The sequence below is a fragment of the Notothenia rossii genome, assembly GCF_949606895.1.
Source record: "Notothenia rossii genome assembly, chromosome: 7".
Lineage (NCBI taxonomy): Eukaryota > Metazoa > Chordata > Actinopteri > Perciformes > Nototheniidae > Notothenia > Notothenia rossii.
In genome coordinates this window covers 52,988,878-53,007,686 of record NC_136905.1, presented here as the reverse complement: position 1 = coordinate 53,007,686, position 18,809 = coordinate 52,988,878, and the positions used below count along the sequence as shown (strand labels likewise).

The 18,809-nt window shown below is 39.1% G+C and overlaps 1 protein-coding gene across 1 annotated transcript in view; it reads left to right on the top strand.

Moving 5' to 3' along the window:
* Positions 1 to 11,483, top strand: part of gabrg1 (gamma-aminobutyric acid type A receptor subunit gamma1) — a 44,302-nt gene extending 32,819 nt beyond the window's left edge. The window contains exons 4-9 of the mRNA XM_079691733.1: positions 1,394 to 1,614; positions 1,857 to 1,939; positions 3,155 to 3,292; positions 3,486 to 3,638; positions 4,557 to 4,759; positions 4,855 to 11,483. Of these exons, the coding sequence (XP_079547859.1) occupies positions 1,394 to 1,614; positions 1,857 to 1,939; positions 3,155 to 3,292; positions 3,486 to 3,638; positions 4,557 to 4,759; positions 4,855 to 5,133 (1,077 nt within the window). The 3' untranslated portion in view covers positions 5,134 to 11,483. The remainder of the gene's footprint in view (positions 1 to 1,393; positions 1,615 to 1,856; positions 1,940 to 3,154; positions 3,293 to 3,485; positions 3,639 to 4,556; positions 4,760 to 4,854) is intronic.
* Positions 11,484 to 18,809: the final 7,326 nt, after the last annotated feature.

Below are 18,809 nucleotides of genomic sequence, written 5' to 3'. Positions count from 1 at the left end.
TGCACTAGGTACGGGTGCTCGGAAAACTTGTGGGTACTTGAACAATAAATCCTAAGGGTCTGTTTATTTATTGGCTAGAAAAACCAATAGGAACCTTAAAATATGTTGTACACACTATCCCTTTAACACAGGGGTGGGGAACCTTTTTCCTCTCAAGGGCCATTTCAATTTTTACAATATCCTCCGAGGGCCGTACAAATTATTGAACTCAGCTTTCCCCCGGGAAGATTTGTTTTAAATGTTAAAGTTAAAAGCATAAATCTGGTGCACTTTGAGAGCAACATTAAGAGATCTATGGATACATCTCTCAACACCCATATGAGACAGAACTGGAAGCAGATTTTCTTTTTCTTTATGGATATACTTTACAAATCACTCCCCTTTCAAACTGTATTCTTGTTTGTTAATAACAACTTTTTTTTACTGTCATATAGTATTTTATACCTGTTCACTTTATTCTCTTATTTGTTATAACTATAATGATCATATAAAGATGTGCCTTTACCTCACTGGTTGGAGAAGCTTCTTATATTTGTTAGCATAGCTAGCTAACCAGATGCTAATAACAACATCGTTATTGACTCTATTTTCAGTATGAGAGATGAACAGATCGCCACTGGGCTTACAACTAAAGACACAGCCACGCAAAAACTGTGGCATGTGTACGGCTCCTTATGGGTATTGCAATTTGTGAAGTCCCGGCCCGGAGCAGTGTTCTGGTGCTCTCCCTCAGAACTGCACCCCTGTCAGACGAGACATATACCACGTGATGACACGTTAGGCTCGTGTTGTGTTCAAGGGCCCTGACCTTGGCCAAGAAAAAGTAATTTGCTTGTTTAATTATTTTGCGGTCTAGATTTCTTTAATTTTTTTTCTTTTTTGCGTGTGTTTATAAATTACCTTGTGGGCCGTACCAAATGGTCTGTATACGGCCCGGAGGCCGGAGGTTCCCCACCCCTGCTTTAACATGACATCCTTAGAAGTAAAACAACAACTACAATGTTATGTAATTCACACAGTGTTATGAAGTCATCAGGATTCATTCTCTGCCATTGGTTTAAGTACAGACAATAATGGTACCAAAACCATCTAATGAGTGCAAAAGTTCCTTCTTTCCAACTACCATAAGACAAGAGCACATATACTTGACTGATATACAGAGATATTTTATAATGTTGACCTGATGATGGCGCTACATGAAAAGTCGGGATAAATAAAGTGAATACAATTCCTCCTGAGGAAAACACATGTGTTTGAACCAAATTCCATATAAATCCATTAAATCCAATAATTGTTCTTTGGCTCTGAGAAATCTAAGATAAACGTTTAGATATCTTCTATTGTTTTTTGTTTAATTGGCCTTTTGCCCATGTTTTATCCAACTTTGTTGCAGGAGTACACCATTGACATCTTCTTCGCCCAGACATGGTACGACAGCCGACTGAAGTTCAACAGCTCGATGAAGCTGCTCATGCTCAACAGTAACATGGTAGGCAAAATCTGGATTCCTGACACGTTCTTCAGGAATTCTCGCAAATCGGACGCCCACTGGATCACCACTCCCAACCGCCTCCTGAGGCTGTGGAGCAACGGCAGAGTCATGTACACACTGAGGTAGGACCAGAGGGCAACCAATTAGCCAACATTTTAAGTAGCCATTTAAAATGTTATCATCTATTTAAAAAATATGTGTTGTTTGTGCAGCTTTAGTGTTTGCATCTGTATCTGTGTCACATACTTTCTGTCTTGATTTCTTTAGGTTTAATGATCTTTGAGTACTATGTTGAGTCACATTCGGGAGGGAAAAACCAACGCTGAGATTTGCTTTTTCTCTGTCACAATTCTGTTTTTGTCAGGTTGACTATTAATGCGGAGTGTTACCTTAAGCTGCATAACTTTCCAATGGATGAACACTCGTGTCCACTGGAGTTTTCAAGCTGTAGGTTGTCAAACGTTTTCCCCTTCCCATTCTCGAACCCACCATCTCGACTTCAACTTTCGTAAAAATGGCCAGAGAAAGGAGTTTCTGTGTGGGCTAGGCCATTGTTCCTTCTCCTTGCCTAAATGCCCATCTGCTTGAGGCTGCCCTCTTTAAGCCTGTACCAATCTATCATCTGCTCCACCGGTCGAGAGATGAGGTCACCCAACCCCATTTTCCCTGACAGACTTAATGAATTATGCACCTTCTCCCAGTCTGATTCATGTGTCTGTGTCATCCTTCATTTTTCTCTCGCATTGTGCTTTAGCTTCTCCCGTCTTGTCATGATCTTTATATTCCACTCAGTATGGAAAAATACAAAGACCATTCCATGGAGTCAAGAACAAACGCCAGGACCAGTACAGTCACACTAAATGTCATCAAATGAGCTCAAACCAGGGTTAATTTCCTCAACTAAGACTTCTTATCAACTCAAGACATCTCATCAAAATAAATGTGTTAGTGTTCCTAAAAAAACAAAAACAAAAAACACATATTTTTCTTATTAGCAAGCATCCTCTTGTACTATTCTCTACCTAGAAGGTAGACTGATATTGTTTACCAATGCAACATCTTTAAAAGAGGAAGATATGATCAGAAGTCAAAGCTTGTGACTTTTTTTTTAACATTAAAGCATTTCACAGTAGAGTCATAACATATAAATATGAACCTGAAAATGAGCACAATAGGGCCCCTTTAACCATAAAGGCGGCATATCAAAAAGCATTCTATTTTGAAAACTTGCAAACATAATTCATTTTTATGTAAAATAGTAAAATTCTGAAACACTCAATTCAAAGTGTGAAGATATAAATAAAAAATACAAAAAATGTGTGCATGTCCAAAGACAAATGTTGTATCGCCTTAATGTACGAATCAGGTAAAACAATGACTTATAGACTGCAGATGTGAGCTTGTGCTTACTCCCAGGAATTACACGTCCTTCTATTAACTACTAAAGTACTGTAATGCACAGAATGTTCTGAATATGAAGAACTCTTGCTCATTTGAAAACGTTTCATGAGACTGGGCAGGTCAGTTCCATCGTGAATGTTCCATTTGCTTTGACATGGTGCAATTTTCCCTTGTAACATACGGTATATTGAAGGACAGAAAGGCATCAGTAAGGCTTCTTATTCATTATATGTGTCTGTGTTGTGGGGTTGGGTTCTGTAGATGGTTATCCTAAGAATGAGATCATGTACCGGTGGCAGAGACGGGCAGTGGAGGTGGCAGATCAGCGCTACTGGAGACTCTACCAGTTCGCCTTTGTAGGGTTGAGGAACACTTCAGATGTGGCACACACCCAGTCAGGTGAGAGTGTATTGGCCATGTCCTATTACATGCTGCCAATCCCAGTTTTATATGTAGTACTGATAGCATAATAATTTAGATTTTGGGTTGGATAAACGTTACCTGCAATGGGTAACATTAAAACGAATCTCTTCACTCATGCCCTTGCCTTATCGTATTTATCTCTTCACCCACCTTATTGTTTAACTTTCAGGTGAATATGTAATCTTGACAATCTTTTTTGACCTGAGTCGGAGAATGGGCTACTTCACCATCCAGACCTACATCCCCTGCAGTATGATCGTGGTCTTGTCCTGGGTCTCCTTCTGGATCAACAAAGATGCCGTCCCAGCCCGCACATCTCTAGGTTTGACATTTTCCTATTTCATATTCATACACTCTTAAACAGAGTCAGAATGGCATGTGCCTTTTTCTGGAATGTTGGTTGGTTGGTTGGTTGGTTGGTTGGTTGGTTGGTTGGACCGTCAATCAAACCTGATCAAACCACACTCACACAGTCTTGTTGAAGCAGGGCAGCTGTTTTTTTTTTTTTAATTGTTGACAGTTTCAACACCCCCTTTTGAAAAGATTCAGATTATTCAGACTAAATGTTAAAACATTTCAGTAATTTATTTTCAGCTCATACATCTCAACACCCAAAGGTTGCCAAATGTAGGGGAGGACTGACAACATCCCAAACGGTGTAACTCTTTAAATGTTGAAACTGCAAAGACTTGAGGGATGGCATTATCTCAATGTATTTTGTAAAGGATGGGCTGTGTATCCTAGGCTAAAGGAGATAACAAGGGAAGCATTGAAGCTCCTTTTCTTATCATCAAGAATATTTGAACAGTTCTTATCATGGCTGCCACTTCGGAACTCCTTTGTCATTTCTATCCGTAAGAAAACTTTCCCTAAGCAAAAAGACTATTCGACCGCAGTCCTGGTCAGAAAACTGGGCAGGGAAAAAAGAGGAATAGCAGGAGGAGAAGAAACACACATGCACTTTAGGGGCTGGCAAGTAACATGAGTCTTCATAATAACACCTGATTGTTGTAAGTGTAATGTAAGTTTATTCAATGATACCCAGGAAGAGGTAATGGTTTGACGCTTTCAGAAGACTCTTGATGTGGTGCTATTTATCTGTCCAAACTAAACTCATTCCAGTCCAAGTTTAAAGAACTCCTCACATCGTAATTTCAACAGTGCTTTTGCTGTTACATACATATTCTGACAAATTCTTTATGAGAAAGTATTTGATATTCCACCTTAACAATCCATTTAGGTATTACTACAGTGCTGACGATGACTACTCTAAGCACCATCTCCAGGAAGTCCCTGCCTAAGGTGTCCTATGTCACTGCCATGGATCTGTTCGTCTCCGTTTGCTTCATCTTCACCTTTGCTGCCCTCATGGAGTACGGCACTCTGCACTACTTCACCAGCAACAGACCGACCAAGAAGTCCAAAGTCAACAACAACACACAGGTCCCCAGCACTCATTCCTTTCTTCTTCTTTCTTTTGAACCAAATTAGTCTAATGGCAACATACTGAAATATATCTTTGTTTCCCTCCACAACAGAAAGCATCCAGCATGATGAATCTCCGCCCCGGCACGTCCCTGCTGCAGATGAACAACATTGTGCCCTATCACGAGGAGGACGACTATGCTTACGAGTGTTTGGATGGAAAAGACTGCACCAGCTTCTTCTGCTGCTTCGATGACTGCCGCTCAGGTGCCTGGCGTGAAAACAGGATGCATGTGCACGTCTCCAAGATTGATTCTTACTCGCGAATATTCTTTCCCACTGCTTTTGGCCTTTTCAATCTGGTTTACTGGATTGGATATCTGTATCTATAAAACCAGAACATCTCAAAAAGACGACTGGAGTTTAACCTCTGCAAGCATTTAAAAGCATAGCTGCTATTGTAGCATTAGGAATATTAGCTTTGTTGGCAAACAAAAAAACCAAATTGCAAACTAATTATGAATGAACTCTGTCCCAACAGCCTGAGAACAATATGGATATTTCTTATCCCTAGTGAATAATGCATTAATGATTATTGCGACTCATTGACCTTTTCGTCTGGCACCAAAATGAAGATTCCTCTTTACATGCATTTTAAAAAGCTAAAGGATTCATTTCCATAATTTTTTTCTGGATTTTCTCATTGGCAGGGATTGATTCCATTTGATATGAGCCTTAACCGTGAAATGGAAATGACATACTTGAATATCTTCCCTTATGGAATTGCCTCACCCCCAATCCAAAGGGGACACGACTTTCCTTGTTGGTCGGCATAACAGATTATGTAGATTAAGTCTGCCATTTGCGCTAGTGTTTTTTAATTGAACTATTAGGTAAGAGCCCTGATTATATAATTCCTCTAACATTGGGATCTTAACATTAAGGTAAACCTAAAAACTCAATAAAGCCAAATGAAATGTTTCCTTTGTCAGCTAAGTTATTCATGTTAATAGCTAAATCCCCTCCTTCTAGATCTAAGGCTTACCACACTCTTAGTGCGTGTGTCTGCATAGCATTAACTTCTGGCTCATTGTATGATAGACACGCATCGCCCCTTTGCTTTTTATTATCTATTTTTGCAATGCTTTGGAGAACTGGATACGTCATTAGGGACATTTGATCAGTGTAGCATTGAGCCAAAATGGCCTGCCAATCGAGAACAAAAACACCTGGATCATCCTGGGTCTTGGAACCATAGAGCATGCACACTTGCAATTTTGATCTTGTCCTTATAGTATGGATGATTGGACTAACGCTCTCTCTCTATCGAGAACAATTGAGAAACTGTACCTCTTATCTCTTGTCATTCTTCTTTCATCAGCAAAGGGCAACATAGCAAAGACATGAAGGAAAATGTAGGCCTGAATCTGAAACTCCAAACTTGCAAATGTTGGAATTAAAACCTCCTCAGATTTAAATAGGACACTCATTTGAAAGGCTTTTTTAAGAATCAGCAGTTTTGATACTTGATTCAAATTGGTTTACATTCTGTGAAACCCTAACCCTACCCACAGCAGCTTTGAATGCAGAAATGTTTGCACGAGTTAGACTCCAGTCTAAACAGAAGAGATATTGCCATCAAACCTAAAAAAAAATTACACAAATGTGTGTTTACTCTTTGCCGCTGTGCTATTGATATTGTTGAGAAGCAGGATAAAGAGGCCAATAAGCTCTTATGATTCGTTATTGATTTGCAGTAATGTGGGGTACTATTGGTCACTTCAACACAAGAAGGGAACATACCTTTAATGTTCATAGGGTTCTATTTTTGTAGGCGACACCTCACAGCGTTCTGATTGGTGGGGTCCTACATGGAATGCATTTATAAAGTTATTCAAACAGTGAATTCATGAACAATGATGTATGTTTTTCAAAGAGCCAGAATTTATACTCTGGTATATCATATGTTATAAGACTGACTGTTTTTCAGACAGGTCAGGAAAATGGTCATATACTCTTTAATTCAGTAGTCACGTCCTATTTCGAGATTGATACAGCAAATTGATTTGGTTTCTGAAAAGGTTTGAGAAAAGAATGTCCTTTACTAATTATACATGACTTGAATTTCCTTGTATACAGTTCTGTTGCATGTAAAAGACTCACTGTGTGAACAGATATAGTTGCCACCCTGCAAACCACCTGAAACACAAAAGGAAAATAAACGGACATATCTCCAGCAACATCCAGTATCATAACAGAGGATTTTAGTATTATAGACTTCAAACTAATTTTTTTCCCTCCATTTTTTTCTTTTTGGGTTCTGTCTGTACAAAAATAACTTATTTTATCCAATCCCAGTTTACTATTGATGGACATCATCAGTTTGAATCATTTTTCAGATTCTAGTCAGTTTGGATCAATTCAAAGATTAAGATTTACCTTTAAATCACACCACAAAGAGATTGCATGAACATTCATAACAGCGCTGTCTCTGACACATTTTTTTATTCAGATGCAAGTTAAGACTGTTGCTGGATCCTACTGTTCCTTCACTTCAGCACAAATCAAACCAACCAAAGTAACCACCTTTCTGTTCCAACTCTCATGATTGTTCCTGCGGCTAACTTTCATTAAGCTAACCAGGAAGTAAGACTTATGACAAAGCAGAGCGTACAATGGCATTTTCACTTGATAGCGATGGGAAAACAGCCTATCCGTACAGTGATACAATATATATACTGTATATATATATATATATATATATATATATATATATATTTATATATATTGATATATAATATCAAGCACTCAATCCATAAGTTATGATTAAATGAGCAGCACCAGCAGTTCTTAACAAGACGCTAAGAGTGTGTTTGTTAATAGTCTCAAACCAAACAGTTCGTGCACAGGGAGCACTGTTCGAATGTTCGGATATTCAGAATGGCTCAGCCCTCAAAGCTGCAGAGCGTAGAGAAAAGTTACTTTTAAGCCAAACTAATCAATAAAACATTTTGCTAGCTAAATAGCTAATTTTCTCTTTAAATTCTGTAAACGTTAGCTGTAGCCTACACTTTCTTATTTATTTCATAGGCACATGTTTCATCATCATCATCCTCACTGATACGTAAAGAGGCAACACATGTTTTAAATATACATGTCAAAAGGAAAATGTATTTGTGTAGAAATAGAATGCTTGGTTTCTTTGAAAAGTAACATTATCATTTTAGCGTAGAGCTTCAGATCGGATAAACAAACAGAACCTAGGAGAAAGTCTCCCTGACGGCCATCTCTACATGCTCTGGGACAAACAGTAAGGAAGGTTTGTTCAGTGGGCAAGTGAGGTAATGTCAGCTACTCCAGGACATACAATAATAACCCAAAACATCATCATTATTTTCTCTGCAGCTCAGTACAGAAAGTATAAGAGTTTTTGCAAAGTAAAAGATTTCGTAAGCTGACAGTGTTTTATGGAATACGCAAGATTGTCAGTATTTAAAATTGTTGCCATTATTGGAGAATATATACCATAACATACATTTTAAAGTACAGAATTACATTTCATGGAAATGTATAAAAAGATCCAGGTTCCAGCCCTAAAACAACTGTACTCTTTTTCGATCTTCTGTAACTATACTATACATCCATACATCCTAATTCCTTTACACTCTGACCCAGGTGAGTACTACTTCAGGTATCTTTCTCATGCTCTAAAATGTAGGACTGGAAATGTGAGACATGCAGATACAGGGAGAGGAACATGACACACCAACATCAGCCCTTAACAAAACCACAGACAAGAGGTTTTTGAACTTTTTCACAAACACCAAAGAACTGTCGTAAACAGTGGCATGTCCGGCCCAGTTCTAATTGCTGCACATATGTAAAACATCAAGTAGTTTTTTTTCGCATAAAACAGCATTTCTGCATTGTTGAGATTCCATATATGTTTATAAAATGTTCAAGGTGACACTATAGTTATTAATTAACTGACATTTCAGTAAAAAGTAATGTCTGAGATTTATTCAACCATGCAAAACTAACAAGGAATGTACTGATAGCTACATTCATCTATGCAAACATGAAATGTGTTGCAGTTGTTTTCATACGGTGTGATAACTCCTTATTGAGTATTCATAGGATAATTAATAAGAACACCTGATTCATGTATTTGAAACATTTGACACAAAAAATATCTGTATTTCGTTTTTCTACTCAGCTCAAGTACTAACTTCACTTCCAAAACAACTAACCCAGTTTTAATACACGGCATACCAAACCAATTTGTGTTCTTCAGATGTCCCTCCTCAATATTGGTACACCTTGCAACCAGGGTGCAACTAAATTAGTACAAATTCCAGAACCCAAATGCAAAAAGATTTGGTTATAATAGAGATAAACATGTTGTCCGTTCTGTTGGTGAGTTCACACCGGACGAAAAGCCAATGTTTTGCGCGTCAATGCAAAGAAACAGATTCTTGCTGTCTGCACTGGCGTACTGACGTTGTTGAATTAGAAAACAAAACATCAGCCTTTGGCTTTGCGCGTCCTGTTTGAATGACTCCAGTAAACACAACTGAGTGCCATGGTGAAACTCGTGTGAGCAGCGCGATGCAAAGCTTCGCATCACGTCCACCTTTAGGGTTAGGGTTATGTGCATAAAGCATTTCAACAGCACAATACTTCCAGCATTTATCAATCTGCTGTTCTCAGTTTCTTCTTTCAACAAATACTGCCCTCATCAACTAATTAAATGCAGGTAGTTGTACTTTGCAATTCCTGCAAGTTTTTTAAAATCAAAGCCTTCCAGTAGCTTAAAGGGTATACTGCATACCCCTTTAAATAGGCGTTTGGTGTGAAGCACTCAAAGTAAGTGTTTGGTTTCGATATTAGTTTAACAATGAAAAAAAAAAAATAGCAATCGGAATTTGTTAGAAAAATATCACTCGTCACCGGCTTGGTCTTAAATATCAGGATACATGTATTTATTATCGTTGCAAGAATGGAAGTAGTCATCACACACAGGGCTGCGTGGGACAAATAGTTCCCAGATCAGTGTCCTTCACATGCTTATATACAAGAGAGTGTTACACAGTCACAAGTTGCAGAACACAGGTTCATACCAGTATTCTGGCCTTAGTTTAGATTAGCTAAGGCCCACGTAAGCAATAAACATGACAGTCATATGTCTATCTCCGTAGAGACTGAATCATCATGTTAATCACATAGCTATCATATGCCTAAAACAGTCCTGATGCTCTTCTAGGTAATCATACATCCGGGTCCCAATCAGAATAATAAAAGAATGTGTCCCACAATATTCACGAAACAAAAAAGAAGAGACATTTCACAAATGTAATCCAACATTTTATAAACACTGACCAAAACATTAGTTAATGCAACTCACACCCATTGTATCTAAAGAGAAACTGGAAGCAGCAGTGTGACAACTTTAAAATGAACTGTCGAAATGAGTGCTGTTGAAATGCTTCGTACATAACGAAAGGATTACTGAATTCATGTGACCCAATATAGTGTTTGTTATTCAGATGCCTTTCAGTGTTTCTTTGTTAAACACAGCTTCTATTTAGGATACTTTTTATTGGTTCGTACTAGCCAAACATAGCAGATGTTTTAATTGAAGAATGATTATAGGCTAGTTTAACTACCCACCAGTAAACTCTGTCCACACACACATTCACCAGAGTCTGGTTCACTTTGAGTCTCTACAGCCAAAACACACACAGTTCCTCTTACCTCTGCTGCAGTCAAATCTTTTAAGAAGTTTTGCTGCTTCCTTTCACATTATTCTTTTAAAGTAGCAAAAATAAAACAAGGAGCATGTGCAATTGGTACATATTCTTCTAATGTAGCACAGCAGGCTTGCTATTCCAGTTATACTGTACCAAAAGGAAATTCTATAGATAAATGGGTTTCAAATTATCATAATGACAGTGCTTTTAAATATAGCATTTTAATAAAGTGTTGGTCTTACATCTTTTTTCACTAAATGCATATCTTCATATTTGGGGATATCAATTACAATTAAAAAACTTAATGTGCTTAAATATTTATACCACAGATTACATCAAGCATTAGAAAAAAGCAAGCACCATTTGCTTTTCAGCGCTTCTTTGCCTAAATGTTGTAGCCGCGCTGCTGATTATATTAATTGCAGAGTATAATTTCAGGTATTTTTGCACGTTTTGGCAAAGCTGTATCTTAGCTCTGTGGGCTTCTGCCTACTTATGGCAGGAGGGTCCTTTTGGACTCTATAGGGCCCTTTGTTCCCCCAGTGGCAAAACTCATCTGTCTTGGCTTAAAAAAACGATTGTTTTCATAATGTATGTAAAAAAAAGAAGTTTATATGGCTTTTAATCTTTGTAAAGTGTAACTCAAATGATTCATCTAACTGCTTCACAGGTTGCTCTGTAACTCCTGTAAATGTCTGACATCATGTTGCATATCCAATCCTGTAAGTAGCTGTAGACTTCAAAAATCAAATGCTGTATTTGTTCAGCCCGACAAACTCAACATGTTCAATGATCCTGTGAAAAGGAGAGCAGGGTTGTCTGTTATACTAATTGCTAATAGGCATACTGCTATGTATTGCATTCAACTCAAGCAATATAAACACATATATGATCTGTATACAATGTCATTCTCTGTAAATGTTATTCATACTGTATTGTGACTAACAATTCAAAACACTGTGAAAATAAAGCAGTGCCTGGAAAAACTCAAATCAATGTTGTGAGACTTGTGTTGTATGGGCCCACGGTTGCTCAGGAGGTAGATGGTCTTACTACAATCGGAAAATCGGTTGTTCCATCCCCTGCAGAAACACGTCGATATGTCCTTGGGCAAGCCACTTAACCCCAATTGGCTCCCAACAGTGTGTGAGTGTGTGTGAATGTTAGTCTCCCTGAGCAGGTGGACCTTTGTATGGCAGCCTCTATCACTGTATGAATGTGTGTGAATGTTGTGAATGTTGTGAATGCTGACTTGTAAATGTAAAAGCATTTAGAGGGATAGCAGAAAAGAGCCATATACTGTACATGTTGTCCATATTCTATTTAAGTAGAAAAGACCAAGCCACATATTGTCTTTTATATAAGACTGTTGATTGGAAAAGGGACCCTTTTCTTTGCCTTGCATGCGAAAAAGGTACCATTTGCCATAGCAAACCATTTGGACACGGTAAAAACTCATATAGTGAGTAGATTATCACTCTCAGTATGGCCAGTTTGAACTGACTCAACATTTCCCATCTGCCCTTTAAATCTCAGGTTCCTAATTTGGACAACTGACTGTCCTTCAGTGAGAACCCATTCATATAGGAATGTCAGACCTTGGCTTTGATTGACATATCTTAATTATTTAATAGATTGTCATGAAATCCACTAAAGGTATCTCTTCAATTTGTTTCTCATAAGCTTTTTATTCAGTGCCCTGAGGTCTAAATGTAAATGTGTCCAATATTTTTGGTTTATGGATTATAGGGTTAGGGTTACCTGCACATACCTGCTAAACTGGAACATTCCCATTAACCCTGGGCCACTTTGTTACTGCTACTACTACTAATTAGCCAATGTTAGCATGCTAACATGTCTACCTAAGATGGCGAAGATGATTAACATTATACGTGAAAATAATCAGCACTCTTAATGTGAGCATATTAGCATGACTGTTGACACTCAGCTTTGTTGTTTTAAAACCTTTTAAAATGTAACAACAATTACTGTAAATGATTATATAATTATTTATTCTAATAAATGCTTTGTATATGTTCATCCTTTCTGGTCTAAAGCACAACTCTACATCCTCAGGTGGAGAAAACTTGCTTCAAGCTAGGCTAACGGCTTTTATTCCAGCTGAACACCTCTCTACTTTTCAGCAAAGCACATTTTATGTACAGTATATCTGAAATTCCCCAGTTACAAATATGTCCTTTCTACAACTAATGGCAATTGCACTTTGACATTGTAGTCTATTATTCTATGTATGCATTAGTATTTGATCTATTTTAATTTCAAACTATTCTGCTTTTTTATTTTACATTTTTCAGTCAACTTTATTTAGTTTAAAAAGTGCTGCTGTATATAGCATATATGAAGTTTGTTATTACTCATACGATACTTGAAAAGGGAGTGGGGGGTGGGGTAACATTTGCTGACTTGATATGTGAGCGGTATGCGTCACACCCTGAGCACATCTTGTCAGCAACTGTTAACACCAGTTATATAATTCTTTGGGATTACAGCAGGATCTGACTGGAAAAATGCAACTGTGACTTTATCTCTTGATATGAAAAATAACCACAAACAACTGACAGTTCATGGACATACGTTGCTAATACAAGGTGCTAAAACATAGAATTAAAAAAGCAAAAATCCAATGAAAATACAACCATACTGTGGAAATAGAACATTAAAAGAGGCTATATAAAAGATTCAAATATATTTAGTAGATAAGGATAATGCTAGTTTGCAAATTATTCATACAATCTCAATTTATAGTCATCAGTTATTCAAAAACATACTTTAGTATATTACCACTGGTAATATTTTAATTGAAGTGATTCAGCTGTGTAATGTCGGTCAAAGTAACACTGCTATTTTATAATTTCGAGTGATGTGGAGAAAGTATATTATGTACTGATTTGTATTAATACAATTCCAAAACCACTGATAGAACTGTTTAAATTATGAAACACTATCCCTTGAACTGCAAAATGGTCAATGATGGTCATTGTAGATGTATTAATCCCAAAGATTTCATTCAAATGGGCATATGGGTCTGAAGGTGAGTGGGGCAACACATGCTCACTCCCAACTCGTACTATAGTGACGTTATGTCAGGAGGATCCCTTTGCGTCACTATCAAACGCAGTGGGGGCCCTTTAGCGTCAATCTTCAACTATCAGGGAGTCCCATTGACTTGCATAGAGCTCCCTGAGCGTTGGTAATAGACGAGTTGGGATCGCAGATAAATGCTCTCTGCAGACCCATTCTCAAAGCGTGTATCAACCTTTTTCTTACTCAATATCAAGCCACACTTACTCTTCTTTATTGTAATTGTATAATGTTGGACTTTTGTTGCCGTCAGTTAGGGGGAGAGTAGGGGCTCAGAATACTGAAATCTGTAATGTTTCATCGTTTTTTCCTAAAAATATGTAATGGCAATTTTAATGTTCCAATGTCCTATATCCTTAGCCATTACTTCACAGGAGGGTTTAGAGAGTGATCCAGACGCAGACAGGTGATTTTCCGGTCTTTTGCTGTTTATTTAGCTTTACATACCAAGGTTTAATTATGCTGTGTCAAAGGTTGAGGTATGAGCACTGTTCGAAATGGGGGGGAGCCAGGGGGAGCTTGGCTCCCCCGAAGAGGGAGGGAGCTCCCCTGAAGGCCGACTTTGAGATAAATAGGGGGAGCCCAAAACAATCGTGCATATTTGTGTTGACACAGATTAGAAATGTTGAGTCTCTGTAAATAAAAGTTCTTGAAATAAATAATAGTTATTGTTCATTACAGTTTCTGGATATTTGTTTTATATTTGTGAATATGTCTGGGTGTTGCCATCTGTACATGGCGGCGCTGCATTCTTTACGCTACTTACATTGCTATGGTTACGGTGGCGATGCCGTCGCAGTATTTGAAATGTTCATTATTGATATTTTTTTAACTCTGGCTTTGTGATAAAAAATATGGCAAAACGAAAACAGCCATGCCTCACAGCTTTTGGATTCACAAGCAAAGAAGCAAAGGAGTCAAAAAATGACAACGTGAACGGAAAACAACTTTTAGTTGGCTTGCTGTAAGCGGCGTTAGGGTCGAATTTGACAGCTCCTCACCGAGTTGAGTAAGGTTGGAATGATATTGGCAGATTCAGATTTCAGGGATCAATAACTCATGAACAAAACGTTGTTCAGACACAAAGTACGTCTCCTAAGTACCGTGGTAAGGTTGAAAACGAACTACAATCACATTTTGATTAAAAAAAAAAAGCCAATACTTGCTGTCCTCCAAACTGGACACATTACATTGGTCTCTATTCGCAGCCGGAGAAGAAACGAGTGCTCAGGGACCGTCTGCAAAGTGCAACTCCGAAAAAAGAGAATACAATAATATTCAATTTCTACCAATTATTATTGTACAGTAGGCCTATAAATATTCACCAAAATTATTCCAAACCATATTCTTCCAAACTCTCTGCTGTAGTATGACCAACAGGAGACTATTGATGTGTATGGTGAGTTTGGTAGACATAAAGTAATGTTATTGAAGATTATACCATATTTATTGAAGATTTTACATTATAAATATTCCCCAACATTATTCAAAAGCACATTCTTCCAAACTCTCTGCTGTAGTATGAGCATCAGGAGACTATTGATGTGTGTGGTGAGTTTGGTCGTAATATACTGTATAATAGTGAAGTGATTGAATATTATTGTATTCTCTTTTTTCGTTGTTGCACTTTGCAGACGGTCCCTGAGCACTCGTGTCTTCTCCGGGTGCGGAAAGAGACCAATTTAATGTGTCCAGTTTGGAGGACAGCACGTATTGGCTTTTTTTGATCAACATGTGATTGTAGTTCGTTGTCAACCTTACCACGGCACTTAGGAGACGTAATTTGTGTCTGAATAACGTTTTGTTCATGAGTTATTGATCCGTGAAATCTGAATCAGCCAATATCGTTCTAACTTTACTCAACTTCCACACCGAGGGAGAGGCCTGCCAATGCGGAGCCTGAAGAGGCTTCAACAACGGCCACAGCCGCCGGCGTAGTGACACCGTCTGTAGTAGTAGCAGAGTGATTTTATAGCAATTGATCGAATCCGCGCTGCTGCGCCAGTCAACAGAGCATGTGTGTGATATATTTAGTAGCAGGATGTGCACTGAAAAATAGGGTTCCCCCGAAAGCAAATGGGTAATTCGAACACTGGGTATGAGCATCTGCCGGGCTGGTGGAACCGGTGTGCTCTTCCTCCTGTGTCCTCGTCCTTCCCTGTCACCTGTGACTCCTTTTATACACCTGGTGCAGCTAAACCCCGCCACCAAGTTTTCAAAATAGTATTGCACTATAAATATAAATAAAGAAAACTGAGACACCAACAGCTCCCATAAAATGGCTCCTACAAAATATATGGAGTAATGTTCCTCTGAAATGGCCATTTGGTTTTCTGGTAATGGAGCTTTCGGCACACAGGCTTTCAATTACAGTTTTTCTCGATTGCTAACACACTAAAATGATACATAAAGCACAATTATTTTAACTGACACTCAAAGAGTAAAACATTGGCTAAAATCTCCAAAACTCTAAACACATTTTCAGCTTTTCACACAATTTGCAAATCAACATGGCACTTTTTGCAAACCACTGCACACGTTTCTCAACGTAAGACACAGGAATCTGACATAAAGTCACGTGTTAGCAGGTTTAAAACACTGATATTCAAAATGCCTCACACATGGATCAATGATCAAGAAACACGTTCCACCTGACCAAACACCTGATAGCATAATTGTTGGCTCATCAATCAGGATGTTAGCACTATAAAAAGACCACAGGTGAGTATTTTCTTACAGCAACAATGGAAACCAACATGGAAGCAAGAGGAGGAGGAAGAGGAAGAGGTGGGGTGAGAGTGAGAGGAGGAAGAATGAGAGGGAGAGGAAGAACTGGAGGGAGAGGACGTGGACAAAGAAGTATACTCTCTAATGAAATGAAATGTTACAGTTTTTCTCGATTGCTAACGCACTAAAATTATACATAAAGCACAATTATTTTAACTGACACTCAAAGAGCAAAACATCGGCTAGAATCTCCAAAACTCTAAACACGTTTTCAGCTTTTCACACAATTTGCAAATCAACATGGCACTTTTTGCAAACCACTGCACACGTTTCTCCACGTAAGACACAGGAATCTGACATAAAGTCACGTGTTAGTACATTCATAACACTGATATTCAAAATACCTCACACATGGACCAATGATCAAGAAACACGTTCCACCTGACCAAACACCTGATAGCATAATTGTTGGCTCATCAATCAGGATGTTAGCACTATAAAAAGACCACAGGTGAGTACTTTCTTACAGCAACAGTGGAAGCCAACATGGAAGCAAGAGCAAGAGCAAGAGCAAGAGCAAGAGCAAGAGCAAGAGCAAGAGCAAGAGCAAGAGCAAGAGCAAGAGCAAGAGCAAGAGCTGGGCTGAGAGTGAGAGGAGGAGGAAGAGTACTCTCTAATGAAATGAAATGTTATCAACCATTGTTTGACGATGGGAGAGGCTGGACAGAGGGTTCAGCCTAATCTAAGCCAATCTGCCTCTGTAATCCGGACACTTAGACTTGAAAACAGGTTAGTTACCACTTTTTAGCTCTGCATAATTCATGATATATCAGTGCTTATATCTGTTGTGTGAAACGTATTTACTTCATTACTGTAATTGAATTGTTGGCATGTTGCAGACTATAACTGTACAAAAATCCTGCACAATTGACTGTGGTAAACTTACCTTTATGCAACACACACACTGACCAACCACCATATCTTTTTTGTTTTTCTAAAAGACTGAGAAACAAAGAGGTGCAGGTGGAAGGCTAAGGATTTTCAATGAGGCACAGGAGGCAGCAGTTACAAACTGAGTTTTGGCAAACAATGCATCACACTTAGAGAGATCTGAAGCATAGTAACTATGTGCTGAGATGCATGTTGCAAAATGTTATTTTTGAATAAAATGTGATTTTTTTCAACAACTCATTTGTATTTCTTCATTTACTGTATTTCTGTAAACTCAAGCAATCTTTCTCTGCAGAAACTTCTACAGAGCATAGCCCAGGGGTCGGCAACCCGCGGCCCTCGAGCCGCATGCGGCCCTTTAAGCCCTCTGCTCTGGCTCCCTTGAGCTTAGACAAAAATAATAAGAAAATAAAAGTATTTGTAGGACTATTTAAAGCGTAACTTCCAGGTTAAAGACACCTGTGAATAAATGTGTAGGAAAATGATGAATACACTAGATTTTCAAAAAAATATACAGAACTATACACTAAATTGACATCTGGCGTCGTTTTTGTAAGAAATGTTCACTTCCGCATAAAAAAGCCTCGGCACGTGACCTCCCGCGTGTGACGTAACATGGGGTAAACAAGGGGGAGAGCGGCCGGTGTAACGTATTAATAAACATGGTTCCCAATGCTAGTTTCGACACAGAAGAAGTTGAACATGAATATTCGAATGCATATGACGGACCACAACCTTATAATTATGAGCCTGCTAGGCGTCCAAGAGACCAGGAGCCAAGGATTAGAAGAAATAACGGCCATCGGAGAGAAATTGTGCTGTGTGAGGAGAACCAGTGGAGAACTGGGTAGCTATCTTGGTGAGTGACGGGCGTTAGCTAAAGAATGTTAGCTAACGTTACATCACAACATTTTGAAGTTAGCAATCATATATCAGGCTATAACTAACGTAGCATTGATAATATAGTAACGTTACTGGCATGACTGTTGATACTGATCCATAACAGAAACTAATGCAACTCCACAATACGGTGCTGTGTACCGGAGGGGAGACGCGAGATACGGCTGATACTTGACGATCTGGCGGAGAAAGGTTGTGGAGCCTCCGTTGATATGCCGTTGTAAATGGCTTGATGGAAAGCACGTGTGGAGTCGGGGAGGGTACACAGCTGACCCGGACGGGCTGTTCGGACCCCAGTTTTTAGCCATGGTAGAGTCCATGAAGGCGGCAGCGGAGCAGGCGGATGATATCCGCCAGCACGTTGGCTGGCTCAAGCCGGCGGCGAAGCCTCAGCGGCACCAGTGGCAGCAGCAGCAGCAGCGGCCAACCCGGCCACAGCGACAGGCAGAGAGACGCTCACAGCAACCACAGCCGAAGCGTCAGACTCGTCCGTCGGCGGCGGCAGGGGCACCGTCCCGCGCCTCCGCCCCCCCACCAGTGGAGAGGGGGGTCAAAGGGGAGTGAGGTACTCCCGTTCGTCATCTGCTCCACGAGACCCGCCGAAGAAGCAGAGCCGGCCATGATGGTTTGGGGGGGAG